The sequence below is a fragment of the Thamnophis sirtalis genome, unplaced genomic scaffold (assembly GCF_051295495.1).
Source record: "Thamnophis sirtalis isolate CommonGarterSnake01/CBP01778 unplaced genomic scaffold, rThaSir2_p1.2 scaffold_6, whole genome shotgun sequence".
Taxonomy (NCBI): domain Eukaryota; kingdom Metazoa; phylum Chordata; class Lepidosauria; order Squamata; family Natricidae; genus Thamnophis; species Thamnophis sirtalis.
The window spans coordinates 78,498,322-78,523,410 of record NW_028261386.1 but is presented as its reverse complement, the minus strand read 5'-3'; the positions used below and the strand labels follow the sequence as shown (position 1 = coordinate 78,523,410).

General features: G+C 36.7%; 1 protein-coding gene across 10 annotated transcripts in view; it reads left to right on the top strand.

The window, feature by feature from the left end:
* ARID1B (AT-rich interaction domain 1B) overlaps positions 1-25,089 on the top strand; it is a 452,871-nt gene that overhangs the window by 234,876 nt on the left and 192,906 nt on the right. For all 10 annotated transcript variants that reach the window (XM_087718250.1, XM_087718248.1, XM_087718246.1 and 7 more), the window contains exon 5: positions 23,843-23,884. In XM_087718250.1, coding sequence (XP_087574376.1) covers positions 23,843-23,884 — 42 coding nt within the window. The remainder of the gene's footprint in view (positions 1-23,842; positions 23,885-25,089) is intronic.

Sequence of the window (25,089 nt, the reverse complement as noted above, 5' to 3'; positions counted from 1 at the left end):
GTAATACTTGGTTTCAGGGAGTGGTCCCACGTAGTCTTGATTGGCCATTGTATTGAACAAGTGAGGGAAATATCCTTTGCAGCCTTGAAACCCCATAGCTTTGGGTAATTTGGATAATTTAAGTGGTAAAAATGAGAGGCTATCAATAAACCAAATCTTATAGTCTGGAAGGGTAATACACAGTAGTTTCCCCCCCTGACTTATAAGTTGAACCCTAACCTTTTCACGGATCAGCTGCCTCAGTACAAGGTATCCATCATAACCTTTGGAGTTGTGTGCAATAAAAGTACATCCTTTAAACTTATGATTTATAAATTTCTTTATAAACTGTTCCAGGCATCTAACACCATAACAATCCCACCTCACAACATCTTTATCGTCCTCATCTTTCAACATATCCCTGGCACATGTATAATTAGGTATGTGGGTGCCTGTTTCTTGGCAGCATTCAAAATCATAAATAATGTATCTTTCGCCAATTCGTGGTCGGTCCAACGATTTTAGAAAGCATTATATATTCTGCATTATATATTCAGCCATGCCTTTTCTCCTCACTATGCCCATACTTCTAAAATGGAACAAAAAAGCCGGTGGCAACTCAAGATTGCAACAACTGCCATGTGTATACTAAACCCAGTTAGTATTCTCATTCCAATTACATTCTAACATGTCAGTGGAGGACATTTGCAGGGCTGCAACCTGGGCCTCACCATCGCCGTTTATCAAGCACTACCAGCTAGACTCATTTGCTTCGTCGGAGGCAGCGTTTGGACAACATGTGCTACAAAGGGTTCTCTCTATGGAAAGGGCCCTGGACCAGCCTGTCACCCGCCCTTGATAATCTATGCTTGGGTATATCCCATGCATGGAGTCTCCAAGCAGTGCACAGGGTTAAGCTTTGTTTTTGGCTGTGACGGCCACCTGCAACCTTCTACCAGCGAAAACAGAGCTCGGGAGGGCCACCCGCTTCATTTTCACTGGCAGAGGCACCGTAGGCCTGTCCTTCACTGTTTCAGGGTGGCCCCGCGGACCAGAACTAAGCACCCCGTGGGCCGGATGCGGGCCCCAGGCCTTGAGTTTGACACCCCTGCAATAGATGATCTTGAAAAAGATCAGTCAATATGGTAACTAAGAATTGGCACTGACTTGATAGCAGGTAATGAAACAATCAAAATACATTTAACTAATAGGAACACATATTTCAGAGCATTAGTGGAGGAAAATGGAGCTTTATTTTTATTTATAAATTATTTGTAATAATGTTAATCCTTAAAAAGGTGGAAAAATACAAAAATAGGAAGTTTACTGCGGAAAAATATTTAAATATTATTATACCCAAACCTACAGTTTGATACAAGATTAAATGCTTACTAAAATAAAAACCCCAAAATACAAGACACAAGGCCAGGTGGAATGAAGAGTTTGTGATGTTCCTGTTTTTAATTTAAAATCAGGGTTGGAGGAAGGTCCAAATGTAATAGAAGCCAAACATAAAGGATCATTGATTACAAAATATAGACTCCATGTATGTCCTTGAGAAGGGTATTGATTTTGGTTATTATCATGCATACTGGAGAGATTACTTCATGGTTCTGAAATTAGAATCTTAGGTCTTATTTTGGAAGTGGGGGCACTATACATAACCAGTGCATTGAAGCATATCTTTGATTGGAGTGATATTCAAACAGTAGCAGCGGGAGGTTTCAATTGATTCGTTCATCTTAATCATAGTCCTGTGGATTTCATAATTCCATGAGAGTATTATTTTGCATCAGGAATTTGGTTTGCTATGTGCTTGCCCTGCTGGGATCTGTCTGCACCTGCTTCTCTTTTTTCATCTCTATGGGAAGATAATGTTATTAGAGTTTCGTAGAAGAGTTTTCAAGATATTTTAAATATATTAAGGAGGGAAGCCTTCAACTTCTAAAATATACTTGTATAAATCTCAAAAATACTGCAGAGGTTCAGTTATCTGATCCAGAAGCTCTTGAATTATCCTGTAAAGAGAAGAGAGAGCAAATGCATTGTTACTCACTTGTATATGAATCTAACAATAAATTCATTGAACATCTGATTAGCTAGGGTATACTGTATGTGTAACTAACAACATTGTCCAATTATTTCTCCTTGTCCTACTAGAAAGAATTATGCAATTCTCTAGTTTATTTTAGTATACTCTTCCAAAATGGAATATATGGCTTCATTAGCTAGATTAAGTTTCAATTTAAGCAGTGTATTACTGATACTATTACCAGAGTCACTCTGGTGACAATAATTTTATGCACTGATAAGAGAACAAAATTATTAGGCATTGCTGATCTAATCAGGTTAAGTGTTGTTTCTAGAAGGCTAAATTTACCCTAATGCTTCTACAGGTGCAGTGATTTTTCTTATTATTTGATTTTACTATATTTTTGTTATTAAGGTTTAAAATGTATTTTATTATTGCTATTTTAATACCTATAATCCATCCAGGGTCCATGAGAATTGAGGTGCCACATTAATTTCCATAAATAAAATTTCCATAATGTTGACAAATAGATATAGAATTGTACCAAAATAACATTTACAAAAACTTTAAAGATTTCAGTTTAATATTATTCTTCATTCTAATTTAACATGAAATAAGAAAATATATACCCTGAGAAATTGTTTTTTGTATCATGTATTCTCAGAATAAAATAATACTGAATATGCATATACATATTGCATAACTGATTGTTGAAATTTTATTATGGCATGAAACTACAGATAATCCTCAACTGATGACCAGTTGAGCGCAAAATTTCTGTTGCTAAGCAAGATATTTTCCCCCTTTTATTAACTTCCTTGGCACAGTTGTTAAGTGAATCACTGTAGCTTCCCGATTGACTTTGCTTATCAGAAGGTCACAAAAGATGATCACATGACTCTGGGATCCTGCAACCATTATAAATGAGAGTCAGTTGCCATGTGTCTGAATTTTGATCACGTGACCACGGGGATGCTACAACAGTTGCAAATGATCATATTACTATTTTCAGTACTTTTGTAACTTCAATGAGCTGTTGTAAAATGAGGATTACCTGTATGGTAAAGCAAATTAACTCAGTTATAAAATAAAATAGTACCTATCTTTACTATCCCACATTGTGCATTCTAGCTTTTCAAATCCCCAGGTATTATGTACTGAAGTCCATAAAAACTTTCATATTGTACAGTTTATCATATAAACCATTTATTTATGGTACATTTAACCTGCAAAATATCTGCCTATCTATCTATGAATCTCCATAGTAGATATAGCAATAGCAATAGCAGTAGACTTATATACCGCTTCATAGGCCTTTCAGGCCTCTCTAAGCGGTTTACAGAGTCAGCATATTGCCCCCAACAATCTGGGTCCTCATTTTACCCACCTCGGAAGGATGGAAGGCTGAGTCAACCCTGAGCCGGTGAGATTTGAACCGCTGACCTGCTGATCTAGCAGTAGCCTGCATGCTGCATTTAACCACTGCGCCACCTTGGCTCACTATATTTCCCTATACATAGTAAAGTATATGACAGTCATTTCTTTTGCAGTTGTGATTTCGACCATCTCAATTTTGATGTTTTTTTTAAAAAGCAAGATTAAATGTTTCACTTTTTTTGCCATTTCCTTTAAACTTCCCTCACTACTAAAACAGCTCCCAGATTTGCAAGGAGAAAAACTTTCCAGTGTTGTTTCCCTCCATGGAGAAATTAGTTTACTACTCATGATGTCCAGAGGATCCAATCAAAATAATCAAAATTGTATTGAGCTACTGTGACACAAACTCTGTCCCTTTTACATATCCATATGACATTACAGTGCATGTACAGGAGGAGCAGAGCTAATGTTCCATTGGTATGACACAGGATTCATCATTGTGTCATTTATCATAATCTCTAACGTTATTCTATTATGCTGCATTTAATTTTTCAAGGCAGTAAATTGGATAGTTGTTCTAATTCTAAATCTTATTGCAGATACACTGCTTTAACCATTTTTAAAATGTTGTTTTATATACGGATATGCAACTATTAAAGCAAGTCTATTTAGCTTCTGTTTTTTTTTTATTTGAATGGAATGTATTTGATGAAGCACTTGCTTGTACATCAAGTTATAGATCTCACATGCTATACAGGTAACTTGAGGTGGTGTGAAGAGAAATTGTAAATATATTGACTCCAAACTTAAATTGTATTCAGTGTATAGGAAAAGTTAGGAAAGCAGAGCTATTTATCAAAGGTTAATGTGGTATAGGAAGTTAGATTTATTAGGAATTATCCCATACACTGTTGTGATATGTTTTCCAATAGTGTCGATACACATGTGGATAGACAGTGCTTATTAAAATGCTGGAAAGGTTTTTAATAAAAAAAATCCCCAGTAAACTAAACTGTTCTGGGGTAAAAGGAATGGATAAATGGTTAAGAACTGAGAATAGAAACAAAGAGTAAGAGATAATTCCTGTAATAAACCAAATAGGAGTTTTCAATTTAACTTAAATGATCTGGAATTAGGAAGAGCAATGAGACAGCTAAGTTTACTACCATATTAACATTACATTAGTTAACATGGCTAAAACAAATTATAATTGTAAAATAATATCTTCACACTGGAGGATTGTTCAGTAATTGACAAATGTAGTACGTGTAAACAAGCATAAAATGATGAAAATGTACAGTTATTCCCTTTTCTTTCATTACTTTGAATCAGAAAAAAAATCAGCAAAGAAAACTTGGGGTTATAATGAAATGCTCCATAGCAATATTGATTGATATGTGATATAAAAACAGTAAATTCCCTCTTTCAATTCAGTAGAAAGGGAGTAAGAAATTTAATATTCACTGTATATACAAATTTAGAGTGAAACATTGTTTGTAAATTCAATTCAATAGTAGCAGATCAAAAAAGCTATGTAGACTCAGAAAAGTATGGGGAAAGGACACAAAAATTATCAAGGAACTGACAAAAAGGCTGTGGTGTTCGAAGTTTTTTAGCCTACAATAGAATATTATTGTTGTTGTTTTTAACCTACAATAGATTATTGTTGTTGTTATTGTTATTAAATAATTATTATTATTAAATACTTATTATTAATATTGCAATAAGTTAATACATTGTTACATTTAATAATTTAATAATAATGTATTAAATTATTGATAACATGGAGAATATAATTTTGCCTATGCTATTAGAAGCAAGCATCATCTAATAAAACTAGTAGAGGACTGACAGATAAAAGTAAACACTTTTTCATACAGCAATATAATTTTTTTTGTTAAATTAAATTTATATAGCTGCCCATATCTCACATATTCTTCGCTTATTTTTGGAACTCACTATTTAAGCACTTGGTATAGGAATCAAAGCACTTTTAGTAGAGCTGAATACTGCCTGCTTGTCCAACATTTGGAAGGCATCACTGGTTTAATTGGTTTCATATCGCTCTACTCTTACTTTTATAAATATTTTCTTAACTTTCTCCTACAATCTATCTTTCTGTAATTTAAACCTATTCTTCTATTGCACAGTAGACAACAGATCATGACTATCTTACCTTCAAATGTTGATACAACAATATAGATTATTTCAAGCTAGTTATGAATTTACCTAATTATCATGCTACTCAACCCATGTTTAAAGAGCTTGGCAACTAGAATTGGGATAATTTATCAGATGCTTTGCTGAAATATGCCCATCATTCCTGCAATCTAATAAAATTACTCAATAAAAGAAAAATAGAATTGTTTTTAATAAATCCTTGTTAATGTCTAATATCTAGTTTACAGATCAAAAGCTTAATTGGTCTAAATTTCTGAGTGTCCATAGTTTTTTATTATTCTTTTTTTTAAATATAGGAACAGTGTTTGCCCTCTTTCAGTAATTTAGAACCTCACTTCAAGATTTTTCCAAGATTACTTCTCTATCAACCTTATGCTGCAATTCTCTTACTTTCAAAGTGCTCTTCACAATTGCCAAATCTTTTTGTATTTTGCCATTTTATTGCAAAATAGAGCTATTTTATGCAGCTACAATGCATTCAGAAAATATCCACACTCCCCTTCATTTTTGTCAATTTTGTTATGCTGCAGCCTAATTCTACAAGTTGTTGAAATTCATTTTTCCTCATTAATCTATTCTACACTCAGTACCCCATAATGACAAACTGAAAACAGAATTTTAGAAATCTCTATAAATTTATTAAAAAAGAAAAAAAACCTGAAATAACACATTTTCAGAAGTATTCAGACCCTTTGCAACAACACTTGAAATTTAGCTCAGATGCCTCCCATTTTTCTTCCCTAGAGTACACACAATGCATGCTGTAGCAGAGCAAAAGCCATGAAGTCAAAGGAATTGCCTCCATAGCTCAGAGACAGGATTATTGCAAGGCCCAGATCTGGGGAAGGCTATAATAAAATTTCTGCTGCACTGAAAGTTCGTAAGAGCACAGTGGCCTCCATAATTCTTAACTGGAAGAGCTTTGGCACAATCAGGACTCTTCCAAAAACTGGTCACCTGGTCAAACTGTGCAATTGGGTGAGAGGGCCCTTAGTAAGCGAGGTGACCAAGAACCTGATGGGTACTCTGATTGGTTCCAGGGAAGCTGTGTGGAGATAGAACAGAGTTCCAAAAGGACAACAATCATTGCAGCCCTCCAGCGATCTGGGCTTTATGGAAGAGTGGCTAGACAAACCTTCTCCTGAATGCAAAACACATGAAAGCCCGATTGGAGTGTGCAAAAAGCACCTGAAGGACTGTCAGACTAAGGAACAACACTCTGGTTTGATGAAACCAAGTTTGAACTGTTTGGCCTCAATTCTAATCATTATGTCTGGAGAAAACCATGCACCACTCATCACCTGCCCAATATCATCCTAGCAGTGAAGCATGGTAGTGGCAGCATCATGCTGCGGACGTGTTTTTGAGTTGCAGAGACTGGTCAGGGTTGAGAGAAAGCTGAATGAAGCAAATACAGGGATATCTTCAATGTATACCTGTTTCATAGTGTTCAAGAACTCAGTATGGGCCAAATGTTCACTTTCCAACGTGACAATGATTCTAAGCACACAGCCAAGACAACACAACAGTAGTTTAGGGACAATTCTGTGAATATCCTAGAGTGGCCCAGCCAAAGCCTTGACTTGAATCCTATTGAACATCTCTGTCCACCAATGGTTGCCATCCAACCTGATGAGAGAATTTGCAAAGAATGGGAGGAAATTCCCCAATCCAGGTGTGCAAAGCTTGTCGTGTCATACCCCAAAAGATTCAAGGCTGTAATTGCTGCCAAAGGTCTTCAACAAAGTACTGAGTAAAGGATCTGAATACTTATGCCAATGTGATATTTTATTTTTTTCTTAATAAATTTCTAAAATTCTGTTTTCATTTTGTCATTATGGCGTATTGATGTAAAAAAAGAATTTCAACAACTGTAGAATCAGGCTGCAGCATAACAAAATTGACGAAAGTGAAGAGGATCTGAATGCATTGTATTTCTTTATTTTGAACATATCTGAGTAAGTCCTTTTTGTTGTTCTCTCTTCTTTTGTGATACTGACACTGATTGTCCAATTTTTTGTTATCTGTGCATATTCTCCCTTGGTAACTAGTTTATTTTTTACCTCCTATATTTATCTTTTTTATTTTATTCTCAGTACTTTTTTAGGTAACAATATCTGCTTTCTCATTTTTAAGCATTGGAATTATTTGCAGTTGTGTTTTCAATTTATTTAGGAATTTACTTGAGTTTCATTTCCCATCTCCTTTCATTGAATCTGTGTAAGTATTGCTCTGAATTAGTAAAATCTACTTTCTTGAAGACCAAATTACTATTTTATTACATTTCATGTTAATATTTTTTATAATTGAATTGCCATTTCTTGTCTTTACTGCTACCTTCATTTCATTGATTAAGTATCTCTGTTGGTTTGCATCTGCTGAATAGCCAATCCACTTGTGTCGTCTTTCTGAATGACAGAAGGATATGTCAGGAATTAACAGGAGGAACCATGCTTGGCTAAGCTGTTTCCCAGTAGATGGAGTAATTTAAATCCTGCATTACTGTTCTTCGTGTCTCCTTGGAAGAGCTGCCAGTTGCTTTTAAAAAGCATTGGTCACATTTTATTTTGGTTGGGCACTCAGTAGAAGATAACCAGCTGCAGCATTATTTCAACTTTTTACTCCATTTATTTTAATCCAGGTGTGTTAGTGGCCTGTCAGGTTCATTCTTTAGGATTTCTGAGAAGTGGTTATCTCTTAAAATCTGAGGCAACTCCTTTTATATTACTGAGTTTCTTATGGATAAGCAAAGTTTCAGTTTTTATATTCTAAACATAGATGTTACCTCATATGTCTGAGTTTTACTATTATCTTCCTGTGTTAAAATTTTTAGATTTGTTGCCTGCATATTGTGTGTTTTCAATCACAGTGATCTACCTTAAAGCAGACCTGTAAGTGCAAAAAATAGGTGCCCCTTAATCAGCGATTTCTGGCTTTGAATCCTAGGTGCTGTTCAACTAACTCTCCCATTTCCACTGACCCTTAGCCCCACTGGCCAGCAATGGTGGGAGCCTGTAATACAGGGTTTTGGAAACTAAAACTAGGAAATACTACTAGATGAAGAAAACATCTGATATCTGAGTTACCATATCTACTTAGGCTACATTTCAATTCCAGCCAGATGTCCCAATTTTTACTTAAACTCAAATACTTGAACTGTATTTGGCAATTATATGATTACATTATTATAGTTAGCATAATAATTTAGAGTGGTAACTAGAAATTGTTGAGTGGCAGTTGAAAACTGTAGTAGCTGTTGTTTTACTACAACCTCCCTAAAAGGCCCCTTTCTTTCACTCAGTTAAATGTGTTTGTCTGTGTGTGTTGTTGTGTTGCTTTGCTGTTGCTTGCCCAGGCTTTTTTTCCCCTTCCCTCTCCATGTTGGCCCACATATCGGCAGAGTTAATCATTCATTAGCATGATAATTTAACTGTTTATATTGGTGGCTAGGAACTGCTTTTGAAAGGGGAGTGTCTTTTTGAAATGTGAAGAAAACATCTTTCTGCTTGCAAGCATTTTTTCCCTGGGAACATCTATTTTCATAAGAGGCTTGACTTTCTTGTGAATTATAGATGACAAATATGTTCAAGTGGCTGACCCAAGTCAAAGCAATGCATCACAAAGGTTGTAGGAAGGACCCATTGGTAGGAAAGAACAAGCCAAGCATTTAACTTTTATGAAGTCGTGGGAAGATCTATTATTGTTGCTTTGGTAGGAAATGTGAGGCCTCCGTTCAGTATACAAATCTATACTATAAAAAGATAAGTTTATTTCAGAAGTTGGGCTAAATGTTAGGGATTGCAACACTAAAGAATTCCGTGCAGAAAGCCAGCAGCCGAAAATTCCCAGCAGTCTCTCCGGGCCTGTCCCTCCCCCGGCTGAGCCCTAGAGATTTTATGGCAGCGCTTTCTCTCCCGCTCTCCTCCTCCCTTTCCTGCCTTATCCTCCACCCCCGTCCTTTGGCTCTTGGAAAAAAGATCCTCCAGCCTGACTAGAAAATCAGCCTTGTTTCCTCAGAAACCGCAGCTGCTGCTAGAGGAAAAAAAAAACACGTCAGGCTGGCCCTCCAACAGGCACAGATGTGCCTTTGTAAATCTGTATAAATGCTGAGCAGGCTTGCGTGCTGAGGGCAGATATCCTCCCCTCCCGAGGACGGGGCCAATGCGAATGGCAGGCCGTTTCTCTTTTCTTAAAGGCGTCTCTCCCTCTGAGCTCTTCCCTCCCCCTCCACCCGCGCTCTGTTTTCTCTTTAGTTGTCGTTTGCTGCATTAGGGTTAGAGCTAGCTTTTAAAGTTTAAACCTCTATAAACCTAGGAGTCGCACACTCATAAAAGACTCTGGCAACTAATTTGTTCCCACGTCTCCTTTGCTTTGTTCTTATTTCACAGCCCGCAGCGAGTTGAGGGCTCCTCTTATTTTTTGCCGTCTTAAATTGTTTTTACATTTTCAAAGAGTGTGTGCGTGCGTGCGTATGCGCCACATTTCAGGGTGAATTCTGCCGTTCGCCGAGGGCACGCACAAAGCGAGGCGCTGAGAGTGGCAGGGGGGAATTTGGGTCGAAACTTTCTGCAGGCATAGGGAGGATGTGCTTAAAATAAAATTATTGCCGGGATAATTTACGGTGAGGGCTATTAATCGTGCCATCTTTAAAGGCACACATCCACTCTCTCCCGTTTTCTCCCCCATCTCGCTTGTCCCTCTTGGAGTCTTTCTTTTTCTTCACCTTCCCCTCCCCCCTTTTAATATAACTTGCAGGCGGATGAGTTGCAACTCGTTCTGCGTAATTAAAAAAGAGTGGATGATGGTTGGAACAGGATGGAAAAATAAGAGCGGGGGGGGGGGAAGGGAAGGGAGACTGGCGGCGGGAGGAAGAGAGCTGGGAGGACGCTGGAGCGCTACTGCTGAAGCAGACAAAAACAGGTCGGGTCTGATCCGGAGTGGGGGCTGGGACGGTTCTCTGTCATTGGCTCTTGCCAAGGCTCCGGAGCAGCTGTGCGAGACGAGCGCACGAGGCCGGTTGCTGCCCAGGCGCTTCGCTTGTTTCATATCTCAGAACTGTTCGGCGGAGCCAAATGCAGCCTCATCAACCTTGACTGGCGGGAAAACCGACTCAGAGCATTTGTGGGTCCTGTAAAACAGAGCTCTGCCTATCCTGCAGATCCTTTGAATGTTACAGGGATTTTGCATAGTTCGTTATTACATTTCCCTCCCTTTAACTTCTGACATATCCCTAGAATTCTCTCCCTCTCTGGGTCTCTCTCCTTAAGACTTTACAAATGTATGTTATCTTAATACTACTTATTCTGTATGAACCTGCTATTAGTTACTCTTACCTCCTTTTGAATTTGCTTGAATCTGACTCTTTTTATTACCATTTCACATTAAACTCAAATTGTGAATAATGATGATGAGCATCTTTGAGCTGTGTGTCAGCTGAGTATTGATTTGAGTTTTAGAGTCTTTCAAATTTCAGCTGTTTTTTCTACATCTGTAAAAATAAGACTACTGAAGGTCTACCTGAAAAAACCGGTGTGAGAAGAAATGAGAGAAAAATACTGTAAATCAAATGGATATGTTTCACACACATTGATATATGTTTGTGTGTGTATAATACACACTATATAGATATGTGTTGGTGATGTACACACACAGAATATGCTAGGATTTATAAAGCAAGATTGAAAAATGTAGAAAAAATGTTTTTGTTACTTCCTTATATTAGACTGGCTTTAAAAATACCTTGAAATACAAAAAAAACCTTCAAAAACTTCTATTTATTTTTGAACCTCAAATTACAGTATATACAATTTGCTTTGTTTTTATAACTAAAAAGGGAAATGTGGATTTTATATTTTGACTTTAGATGTTTATTTTTTATTTTCACACTAGTTTTAACTGAGTTTAGATATTTCATTTCCAAATGAATCCCACATTTCTGCTAGACTACTATAGAAACAAATGACAAGATGACGTTCATAGAACTTAATACCTACCCACCCCCATCCCAGTCTATAGCATTGATGCAACAGGACAAGGACTGAATCAATGTAGGGTAATCTGTTTTATTGGGTTCCAGTTTTTTTCATATAGCTATACTGTGTATATATATTAGTGTGACTTTATCTTCAGTGGTGTTATATAAATATGCACAAGTCAGTTATTTTGAGTCCACAGTGCTTCCTAACTGTTGTGAATTTCAATTAAAGAGGCAAGCTCACACTTTTTAAAAAAATATATGTTTCTCTGGTTTTATATATAGGGATAGAATTAAATGTCATCAGAGAATGCAGTGATAATAGTGTAGAATAAATACATTTGCCTTTCATCAACTGCAGTCTGCAGATTTTGAGAACGCTTACAATTTGCTTATCCTCCTTAATGTAGATTATCTACAGTAGCCTGGTAGATAATCACTGATAATGTTTAGTCTGAAATAAATGTTTAGGGTATGCCTCTTAAGCAAAAAATAATTGTTCAGTTTCATAGATTTAAAAAAGGAACATAATTACAGAAATATTTCATTTAAAACATAGTTTATATTTAGCCTTTAAAAAATAATTTACAAGTCATATTAACTATAATATATTTCACGATGTAAATTCTACTGTTATGTAGCAGGAGATGTAGGACTAATTGTTGAATTACCATAGTAACATTTTTGTAAACAATTGCATTAAAATGAACATTTTATTCAGTATTTTATATTTGAAGTAATATTCATTTTATCAATATCCATGTAAATATTAAAGATCTGGATTTCAAGATACATACAATATGGAAATATGTTTTTCAACTGTTTATTTACTTGCTCACTTATTTCCTTTGTTCATTTCTCTTGCTCTCAGCAAAACAGTATTCTACCTAAATGTAATCCTGTAGTCGAAGCAAAAAGTTTTCTACGTGTTACCCTTGCTTAGGCTATAATTGTTTAGTATGCAGTCCCTTAAACTGCAGATATTTGTAAACTCCTTGAAAAGGCAATTATAATGAAGGTTATCAGTGAGTAGTTTTTATTTGATCTGAAGCACAAGTTCTTTATTTGAAAGAACCACTTTTTTGTTGTGTGGAATACATTTGTATGCATGAAATGAACTGTAAAAAACATGAAAGTGTTGAAAAGATTTGCCAAGGCTAGATAGTTTAGAGATTAAAGCTCTAGCCTTTCACCTTTGAGGCTGCTCTTTGAGTCTTTCCTCAAAGCCTGTGTAAAATGAGCTGCTTGGTGTGTGCTCAGTCTTCAGTACTTTAAACCCCAAAGTGCAGAACTGATATAGACTGTTACTAGAGAATATAAATTTAGTTATAGGATTTGAAAGTATTGTATAAAGTGTTTACACTTAAGTTATATTTATGGATTTTACATATGTAGGCAAAATAATGAAAATACGTCTATAGAGATAATCAGAATTGCTGCCTTCACGTGCATGTCTGAATCTGTAGTCTAATGCTATGTTAATGTCTCTGCTTGCATTTATAGCTAATTTGAATTACAAGTAGTCCTGTAATTCAACTTACCATGGAGTTTTAAAAAGTTATTTAATGATCTTCTCTTGACATTAGAACTTCCACCCTACCCTGCCCCTGATGGACATGTGATTGTATTTTGGGCTTTTGGGTATTACAACTGGTTGCCAAGCATCCCGTGATTGGCTGAATCTTCCCCAGAAAGTCAGTGAAGAAGCCAGCAGGGAATCTTGCAAACTCCCTGCCAGAGGATTTCCCATCCGCCCCATGCCTGGGCGCTGGCGTAACATCTGCAGTAGGGTCCAAGCTTCCTTTCTTCAGCCTCTGTAATTTCCTTCTGTGCAAGGAAGGAATCTGCCTTCCCTCTGTCAGTCAGTCTGCTTAACAACCCAGATTTTGGGAAATCCTGGATTGTGATCGTTGAGCACAATGGTCACGTGGGTGTCTTACTTAACAATCACTTCACTCAATGACTTAAATTCTCGTCCAAATTGTGGTAGTAAGTTGAGGACTATAGTTTTGGGTGGGGGAGAAATACATGTGTAAAAGTCACCCTGTATTGTATGTTACTTTATCATTGCGGAATAAGTATATTTCATATAACTTTTTTGTTTGCATTGTTAGCCAATCACATTTAAAATTAGGAAGGAATTTTTTCCATATGAATTGGCTTTTTTTTTAAAAAAAAAAGATGGTTGCTGAAGTATAATGCCTATATTGCACATGATCATGCACTACCCTTTCTGAATGCATAAATCATTTCACAATTAATAAATGGGAATAGAGAAGAGATGTCGGAATTTGAAAGGGATTTAAAGTAGGAATCCCAAACCCACAGGCCTTTTTGCAGCCCTCCAGGTCATTTTGTGTGGCTTACACCCTCATTCTGTGTAAACCATATCCACACACAGAACAAAAGAAATACAGCAGCAGCTTGATAGTCCTTGGTCTGACCAGAAAGTGAAATGCAGCTTGATGCCTGAGGGCAAGCCATAGTACAGAGAGGATGCAGTGATCCCAAACTATGATAGCCTCCCAGGGCATCTCAGTTGGATGGAAATCAGTTGCTTGCCTTCTCCCCTTTGGTGTTTCCACACTGAGTGCCTCTCATCTTCCACTACCATTTCATCAGAACATCAGAAATGCCTCACACATCTCTCTGCTCTTTCGATTACGATTGTAGTTCTAGTGCCAGCTAGCCAGCCAGCTCAGCATCTGCCACTCTCCAGCTAGTGTCTTTGTCAACTGGAAAAGGCATAAGGATGTCAAAGGAAACCACAACCGCCTTTGTATCCTAGCCTTGCCATTATGGGAACTATGCCAGATCACCACATATTCCAGCTCTTCCCTGCCCAGTTCCCACTTCCTTCCCTTGGTTTTTCAATTTTTTTTCTAATGTCTACACAAAACCCTATTCCTCGCTAAAGAAAAACCAATTTTCTGCTTCTCACATAGAAGATTTACTTTAGCCCTGCACAAATCTTTGAACAGGTGTTTCGCTTCAAGAAAGTTTTATGCAGAACAACCCTTCAAAGCAGCTTCATAAGGTTATCTGTTGCACCCACTTCTAAAAGTGGAGCAATGCATTCTGTGATATGAAGCAATTCAGCAAAGGAAGCTACGTTGACCCTGTATGTCAGTGAGAAAGAACATGTTCCATGCAATTTAAAATATCTCATAGAAGTAAATCCTGCCAGTTGGCATAACTCTATATTGCATATATTTTGTAATCATCTTGCTTCAATGTAGGAACTGCCTACCTTGTTTGCTGGAATGGTCACTCATTCAGAATTGTGTATTTTTCCCTAGCTACTGGCAAATCACATCGCATACAAATGTTCTCCACAGATTAAGAAATTATGTAAACTATATTAAGTTAAAGCATCTTCTATCCTTAAAGGCCAGCATCATTATAACTTCAGAATTGGATTCTCTGAATTAGAATGCTTAGAAACAAAATATTATTTGCTTTGTTTTTTCCTTCTCTTTTGCATAATATCTATTAATAATTTCATAATTAATTTTCTTTCTTCTGAAAGGATGTAGGTCTTTAGAAGGCAGTAGCTCTTATACTATTAAACTCACTTGTCATATACATTATAGTGTATCTATTATCATTGTGCAATTTTCATTATCAAATATGCTTCAGATCAAAACCAGAAAAGTCCTTTAGCAAGTTCTTAAGCAAAATGCAACTTCTTGGGATCACTGCTGCTGGCAGCCCCATGAGTCCCAAGAAAATCTTGTGATTGAAGAGATAGGCTGCTGTGTTCAGCCATTGCACACTTCCTAGATATTTGCATAAAAGATCCAGCTGCTTTAAGGATAGCATGTAGAGCACTCCTATATTACTGCTAAGGATGTATGACTTATGTAGGATGGAAACAGTTGTGGAATTACATTTTCACAAAAATAAGGACACGGAATTTACAGTCATTTCCTTACTCTTTCCAGCAAGCATTCTGAAAGCCATCAGTGAAACTACAATCTATACCTCCTATGAGATATATTTGTACATATGGATGCATCCTCTTTCCATTTAATTAAATGAAATGCTAAAAATTCTTCCCCTCTTTTATGAATTTTAAACCATTTTTCCTGACAGTTATAAAACTCAGTTGAAAGCTGACAACTATAGCAAAATATTATTTATTAATGATATTGATACTGTCTGAGACAGAATTTAAAGGCATAGTGGAATTGTGTCCCTCTCAGTTGTATAGCATTCAGTGTATCATGAATATTACTTATTTCAATATTCATTCTCACTAATATTTTATATACAAATAACTCCGTTGCTGCCTTTCCTTAGTTTTTTCAAACACTTCACAACAGTCTTGAAAGCGGTTATTCAGTAGTTGCACAAAGCCAAGCAATCACTAGATGGCAGCCAAGAGATACTTGGTTGGTCTACCTAGTGGATAAAGGTCAAACAGATGACTAGCGAGCATTTTGTTTATAGGAATTAAGGATACATTGGTTGGCAATAAGATGGGGAAGGGAAAAAGTGATCAAATAACAAGAACAAGATGTGTGCCAATTGATTGTGGCTTTTCATGTGGTGAATTATGATAGGGTCAGAATTTCAGCCAACGAATTCACCAATAATGGTCCTTAGAATGTGGTATGTTACAGTTAAAGGGGCAGCACAGACTTATTCTGGATGCACGATGATGGCACCAAGGGCAGCATGATTTATGGTTGGCCCTGGAATAGGGTGGGGGAAATGATAAAGCAGAATGTGTTCAAAGAACAAAGTCAAAAATAAACATAACAGCTAATGTGATGTATATAACCTATTGCTTGTTTGTTGCTAAGTAAATGGCAATCTAACATCTGAACAGGAGCTAAAAGTAAGCTTATGAGTCTTTACTACATTGGTGGATCACTGAAAAGCACCAATAAACACAAGAAACAATATGCGATAAAAATTCATAAATAAAATGTGCACAAACAAGTGAAAACAGTACAATTAAATGTGAGACTGAATCAGATTCACACTTGTAGAGTTATATTTTTTTGCCTATGGAATCTCCCCATATTGCCTGCTCCTGGGAACATACAGATAAGATTTTATGGAGAGGGAGAGGAGTTTTGTGGCTGAACTCCCCCCCCCCCATTTAAATAGACAATTGTAGCAAAAATAATTGATCTAAAGCTCAGCTGTTAGAAGTATTGTATATTCCCAACATAGGATTTATTATAATTTCTGAAAATATTAATATTTACTTTTATTAAATTAGTCCATCCAAATTAGTATGACATGCATTTTAATCTCAGTTATAAACTCTATTCCACACTTTAATTAATGCCTGTAAGATTGCCATTCTGATCTAGAAAAATCCCATTGAAATCCATGAATCTTCCTTTTGAATAAAATGCATGTACATGATTTGGTTAGTGTTACACAACATTATAAAAATAGAATTGGTATCTTTGATTTAGCAATTTTCCCACTATCGCTACCTAAACTTTGTAGCTTTGAAGATACATGCTTGTATAATCAGAAATGGGTGACAAACACCAATGCTTTAATTAGCAAGCAAACAATTGGTATGCATGCTTTTTCAGAAAATGCATTAATTAGAAAATTGATTTTAATCAATTATTTAAATCAAGTCTTTTCTGGGGTGATTTAAATTATTTTGATTTAAATCATTTTGTCCTGCCCTGCTTTCCCTGCATCCCATACCTTCTTGTAAATTCTCCTCATTCTCCCAGTTAGCATATTCAGAGAGCACAGAAGTTCAAGGACACTTTGCTCATGCTGTGGTATTACAATAGAAATTACAGTGTTCCTTCTATTTGCTCATATCAATATATCACTAACAAATATTAAAAACTTCAAAAATATGTATTTATTGAAAATTTATTGAGCATTAACGTTCCATCTGTCAGGATAATCTCCCAAAGTTGTTTCCAATTTATAAAAATAATTTTAAACAAAAAAAAGCAATAATTACTCTTTGAAAACAAAGCAAAGCCCTTTTTTATCAATACTTGTCAATACACAGATCAGTACCTGTTTTCAATAAAAACATATCACAACTGATTTTTAAGTACAATGAAAGGGAATGCAATCACCCTCAGATTTTTTAACTAATTAGTTTTATTGCCTTGAATTAAAATTATTGACCTGTATAATTCTATCAAATACTACACCATTCCTTTGAGCGGGCCTGTTCTGACTATGGGCCCTAATACTATGCTAAACAAGACCAGTTTCTTGTGTTTACATGCTGTTAAAGTAGCATTAAACTAAGCTGTAGGGCTATTCTTAGTGATGTCAGAAATGACTCATTAATTATGGCACTGATTGTAGAATTCCATCTCTTCCTAGTTATTACTCTCTCCAAATGCTGTAAGTTTTCAGCACAAGATAAAAAGCATATTTGCTTACCCAGACACTTGGCTGCCTTTTCGCAACTATGTTTTGTCATTATTGCTTTTGTGATATTTTTCTTAATTTGTTTCTAGATAGATACATGTTTCTTCTTCATGTACTTTGCTTTGGAATTATTCTTAATGATAAAAAGTCACCGCATTTAAAATCAATAAACAAGGAATAAAGACATTGCTCCAACCACATAATCAGTGAAAACAAATTGAAAAGTGATCATGTATTTCTAGTTTCACATCATAAATTCTTATTTCTTTATTTAATTTCTATAGTGGCTCGTCACAAAGAGTGACTCTGGGCAGCTTACAATTCTAAAAGTTTAAACATTTAATTAATATCAAGTTTAAAGCCAAAGATGGGGTCCTTCGCATACTTGGAGCCCCAGGTACATAACCAAGATTTAGAGCCCACCAAAGAGTTGGAGCACTTTCCAAAGGGAAAATATTCCATAGGGCAGGGGCTACAGCAGAGAAGGTCCATCTTCTGGTCCCTGCCAGGCAACACTCTGGCTGATGATAACATACCCAATCTGTTAAACCAAATTGCATGAGTTCAATTGGAAAAAGTCCCTCAGGAAATCTGGTCCCAAGCCATGCAGGTTTTTTAGGTGACAACCAGCACCTTGAATCGCATCTGAAATTATATCAATAGCCAATGCAGCTCATGTGCCAGTGGTGCTTACATGTACCATGTATCTAACACCACTTACTATCCAAGAAGCTGTATTCTGTACCATTTGAAGCTTCTAAATGATCTTCAAGAGTAACCCTATGTAGAAGGTTGAATCTGAATGAAATATTTACAAGAACATGAGTTATGGTAACAGAGCTCCCTAGTCCAGGAAAGGGTAAAACTGGCACATCACCTGAAGGTGTGCAAAGACTGTTCTAGTTATGGCTGCCACTACTCTTTGATCAGGAGCTGTAAATTTTAAGGGGATCCCTAGATTGCATACTGAGCCTGTTTGGGCAGTGCTGCTCCATATAGAACCAAAGATGGAAAGATCTCGTCACCAAATATCCACAGCCACTCAGTTGTGCTCTGGTTAATTCAGATCTTGATTTGCCCCATCCAGATCCCAACAGCCTTCAGACACTAGGTTAGGACATTCATGGCACGACTCAGAGGACCTGAAGTAGAAATGTAAAGTTGGGTGTCATCTGTATGTTGGTGATATCTTGCCCCAAATTGGAAATTAGAATCAAGTCAGCATAGTCTCCAAGAATAATCTGTTACGGATTGACCATGAAGACTATGGTTCCCAGCTGAAAGTACTCAAATGTATCAACGTACAATTGATCTTGGACAATGATTTTTCTCTGATAAAGGCCTCGGATAGTAGAATTTTATGTTTATAGATAGTTAAAACACTGCTCACCAGCACAACAGACAAAATTAACTCTGCTTTGTGCCTGTATCTATCCTGCATTCTATCCAGATGCATTTCATGCATGAAAATCAAGGAGAGCAGACTTAATGCAAAAGAATAAGTGGACACATATCAGAGGTCAGAATGTTACTCTTCATAAACCATTAGAAATTCCTGAGAAAGGAAATTTAAAAACAAATGCCATTATGAAACAAATGAATTTCCATCCTATATCTTTAGCTTTGTCATGTTACATATTAGTTCATTTATAAGTATATTTGATCCATATATGTCACCTTTTTAGATCATTCTAGTGTCATGATAAAAGAATTGAGGCTTTGTGTGTGTGTTTATTTATGTATTCATTCATTCATTACATGCATGTGTAGCCTCTCGCAGGTTGAGGCAGGCAGGTTCCTAAATTTATGCATTAATTAAATTGAATGAAAAGGTATATGTTTACCTTGATGTGGCCCCCAAATCCCATTTTTCATATAAGGGATTTTAGCACACTTGTGCATATCCACTATTCAACTTCCTTAATATTCACTTATTAGAGTGATGCCTCACCTCTCCTGTGGAAGCTTTAGGTGCTCACATGGCAGGAGAGGGAAGCTCCCATTACATATAGCCAGCAGGAACCCTTGTTATTTAAATTGTGTTAAGAAACTTGGAAAAATCAGAGATCACTTTGTCTATTCAACTCAGATTCAACATAAGGAATGGCATTTCAGGCCAGTATAAAATTTCTGATCAAATGTAAATAAATGTGGAGAGCAAGTGAGAAGACTTCAGTTGTTGGAAAATTACTTTGAGAAAGGAAACTGAAAAAAATAGGACTACGTTGATGGTTGTTTTGTGGGAATGTTGTATTTTTCTATTTATTAGACCCTCTGTACACCAGCTAAGACGGGGCTGCTGCATATGGCCTGCAAATTTGGGACAACCACTGGTAGGCAACAAAGTTAGCTTTCTACATTTCCCTGCTGCTACGTAGCACCCATCTGGATTTTTGCAGTCCAGATCTTTAGGACTAGTTAGCTTAAACTCTAATGTAAGAATAGGGGAGGAACCTTTTGTACAGACAACTGAAAGAAAGGGCCATTTGATATGAATTGTTTTGATAGTTGTGTTTTGAAACCATAACTGAAATTTGAAAATATTTATACTAATTTGTCATACCAGCTACTGTAAATATGAACTATTATTATTTCTTATTATTAGCACTGGGTCATGTTTTGAGGTTAGTTTTCAGGCATATTTCTTACTAACAGACTCCCACTGAAAGCTGGAGGAGTAAATACAAATGAGAAAGCCAAGCTGAAATTTAAGAATTTATCACTATGCAAAATACGCATATGCATCATAATGTCCTGGCATCATGTTAAGTGTTTTCTTGCAAAATTATGTCTTGAAAACATTGTAACTGGTAAAATAGCTTTGAATACTGCTCCCCGGCCAATTTTTGTTTTTCTAGTATGAGTTATTTCTGCTTTTCAATAGATCTGTAAGTGAAGCAGTTTTGGGGGGAAATATATGATAATCACAATAATACAAGAAGAATATGTTCTTCTTTACTAGCAGCAACCTTTTTCTATTATATACCATTGCCCTCAAATCTACTTCGGTATGTAAAAGAGAAAATGAAGCAAAAATTTCAGTTACTAGGATTATAAATGTTAAGCAGCAGACCATTTCTTTGCATGCATTAATGAGAAAATTATGAGTAGTTATACTTTGCCAAACACAGTTCAAAGGCTTTCTTTCCATTCATGGATGAAGTGGTCTTTTCAGGACTCCCCCTCCCCCTTGTGCATGAATGTATGGGAAGAGCCAATATTCTGTAAGTTCACATGTACAAAAAATATGTGAACCCAATGGCTAGAATTGATTTTGGTAACTTTGCTCGGATAACGTCTTAATTTATTATTGGTTTTAATTGTTTTTGGGGCATTTTTTGACTGAATGGTGTAACCTCTTGCTAATTTTTATGTTTAAAAATGAATGTAAAGGTAGTCCTCAACTTAGAACTACAATTGAGCCCAAATTTTCGGTTGCTAAACAATAGTCATTTGGTGAATTTTGCTCCATTTTATGACCTTTCTTGATGTAGTTGTTAAGTGAATCACTGTAGTTGTTAAATTAGTAACATGGTTATTAAGTAACGGTTGTCACAAAAATGACCATGTGACTCCGGGACACTGCAACTGTCATAAATACATGCCAGTCGCAAAGCATCTGAAGTTTGATAATATGACCTTGAGGATGCTGTAAGTGTGAAAAGTCACTTTTGTCAATGCCATTATAACTTAAAACATCATTATGCGAATGAATGTAAGACAATGACTACCTGTATAGAGCTTTTGTAAATAGAGGCTGTAGTGCTCTTGTTCAAACTTCGTATCAATTAAAATGTTAGCTACTATTCAAAATCTACACTGAGCAAAATGTGGCAAATTAAAAAGTTCCGTATGCCCTGCTGCTTTCTTCATTGTGAAGTACTAATGAGAAATCCAGCACAATCAACTGTCAGGATACAGCATAATAGCAAGCGTGGAGGGTTTGGGAATTTTTCCCTATGAACACCTAAGAAATTCAATGGGGGGGGGGGGAATGAATTTAAGGCTTCCACTTTCTACTATATTATTAATAGCTGGAAAAGTTTTCAATACAGTGGAATCCACACAACTACAAATGGCCTTTGTTTAAGAGTAGGTTACTTGAATTCATAAGTGAACCTATTATTTACTTTGATCAGTAAAAAAAACAGATGAGTAATGCCAAGAGATTTATTTTTCCTTAGGCATATGATAAGCTCTTTTCCCAAACTGTTTGAAGTACTCCTCTGCTTCCACTAGAGGGGGATTCCTTCCAAACAAGGTTGTGATCTGTTAAGAACAATTCCTGCAGTCTTTACATTTTGCAAAAGTGCCCAGCAGGGTTTATTTTACCATGTTCTTTCACAAATGTATCCTTTGGTAAGGGTGATGACATATAACTAAAAAGTGTATGCATATATTACGGAGAGCAAAATCCTTTCCTATTAACAAATCGAACTTGCTGATGTTTTACCAGATTGCTCTTGACATGAGATGAAATATTGTATCAGAGAATTGAGGACAGGTAGTCCTCAGGCTACAACCCTAATTGCAATTGTAATTCCTGTTGCTAAGCAAAGCAGCCATTAAGCAAAAGATCCTGTGCTTAGAGATGGCAGCCCAGATTGCGATCATCAGGTCAGAACTGCACAGTTGTTAGGCTAGGACCTCAAATTTCTCCTGCCCCTGTGCAAACTGCCTCCACTTCAGTCTTCCCACTTGCCTATTTTCTCCCATCTCTGCTTTATTGGCTGCCCTGCACTCTTCTGCCTGTTCCTGCTGTATTCCACCAATCCTCCCAACTGACCTTCCTGTTTTCTCTCTGTGTTGCTAGCCTGAGATTCCAGCTCTGGGCAAAGAGGAAGCAGGACTGAAACAGTGGATGAGGTAGGATAGGCAGAGGAGTCTATCTTGTCCTGCTAGTGCAATGATTGATAGCTGGCAGATTGTGGAAGAGCGTAGCAGGACAGGCTGGAAAGGCAGGCTGGAGCAGCTCCATCATTGGATGAAGTAGGAGAGCTGGCACGTCCCAGGCAATTGATAATTGATCACTTATCTAGCATTCAAAGTTATGATGGACGCATCCAACCCAATGTGTACTTATGACCTGGTTCAAGAGTTCTGATTTTCCCCCTCCCCCTGTAGTCACATGACCACATTTCGGGCACTTGGCAAAATGATTTATGGCTGTTTGTAGTGTCCCATGGTCACTTGATCATAATTTATGATGTTTTTGTTAAAACTGATGCTTATTTCCAATTTTTGGCAAAACACATAGCGGACAATACATTTGCTTAATGGCCAAGATGGTCACTTAATGACTAGAGATTCACTTAACAACCATGGTGATTTTGGTTATTTGTTTATTTATTTATTTACATTTTGTATTTCTAGACAGTCCATCTCCTTCAGGGAAGGACTTGCTTAATCACAACCAAGCAAAACAAGTTTGTAAAACTGGGTGATGACCTACTTTACGGATGTAGTGACTTACAACCACGCTCCATTAACATCATAAATCAGGGACTCTGTAGTTTTTTTTAAAAAGTACAGTTTTGAAGCTTCCTCCCCCTTTAATATAACCACCTCACTAATAAATATGACTGATCTCTGATATTAATGCTAGTCCATACAAGACAAGAGTACAACTTTCCTTCTGGGGACAAACTGTTGCATAAATATTATATATTGTGCCACATTTTATTTGGCTACTTTTTATTAGGGCATAAAAACTCAATTTGTTCCTCTCTTCCTCCAGCCCTAAAAAAGTGTTTTTATTATTTTGCTAACTATAATTTCTGCTTAGATCAGCACTGCTGTTTTTATATATGGATTTAAGTCACACTGAGTCTGTTCCAGCTTGTATTTTCCTCACAAACTCTGTGGCTCTGTTCACTTTTAAGTGACTACTTTTGAAATTTTATTTCTCCTTATAATTTCAGGTTGAAGTTTTAGCCACGGAGGATGCTTCATTTGGACTCAAGGTCTGTAGACGATGAAATTTCTTTTAGTGGGTACTCTTAAGTTTAAAACAACTGATTTAATTTTATATGAGAACATTTACTTTTTCCTGAAATTTATATCATTAATTCATATCTTGTAATATTTACTTGAGATTATTTCAGTCAAGATGACATTTCATATTGTGTTCCACTTTTTTTCTAAATAAATTTTCTTTGCAAGAAAGATCAGGTTGGAATATGAGAACATATTATAAACTAAAGCTAATCACTTTAAATATAACATTTTGTTTTGTAGTTTGGTAATGTGACTCATGCCTCTGTATTGAGACCCAGAAGTTGATTTCTGAGCACTTTTGCAGTTTTCACATGCCTAGTATTAAATTCCTGAGAAGAGAACTTTTTAAGGTTCTAGATTTACTTTTACAAATATTAACTTTATGTATCAGTAATGAAATTAGGCTATCTATCCTATTTTTTAAAATGGTGGTCCTTAATGGTAAATTTTATATAGGCTATAACAGTGATGGTTAACCTTTTTTGACTCCTGTGCCAAAAGCAGGAGGAGCGCAGGACGGTCGTATGCCACACCCATAATGCTATGTGCATGACCCCTCCTCCTTTTGGCATGGTTTTTTTGCCCTCCCTAGGCTCCAGAGGCTTTCTAAGAGCCTGGGGAGGGCAAAAACAGCCCCCCAGGTGCTCTGGAGGCTTCAAGAGCTTCCCTAAAGCCTCTGGAGGGTGAAAAACGGACCTACGGGAACCCGGAAGTTTGGGAATGGTGACTTCTGGTTTGTCCATAGAGCCGATTTTCAATCTCCGGAGCCTTCAGAAGGCTTCCCTAAAGCCTCTGGAAGGTAAAAAATGGCCCTAAGGATAAACCAGAAGTCCATTCCTGAACTTCAGGTTTGCCCGTAGGGCTGGTTTTTTGCGTTCCAGAGGCTTCAACCTCCGGAGTGTGAAAAGCTGCCTCAAAAGAAGGCCGAAGTCAGCTGGCCAGCGCACACATACGCACTGGAACTAACAGGGCAACGTCTCGCATGCCCTAACAAATGGCTCCGCGTGCCACCTGTGGCACATGTGCCACAGGTTCGCCATCATGGGGCTATAAAATAGACTAGTGAGAAAAGAGATTGGATAGTGGGAAAGGAGTATAAATCTGAAAACCTAATCTTATATCATGAATTTTCTGTTGTTAAATATCCATATGATATAATACTTCAAAAAAG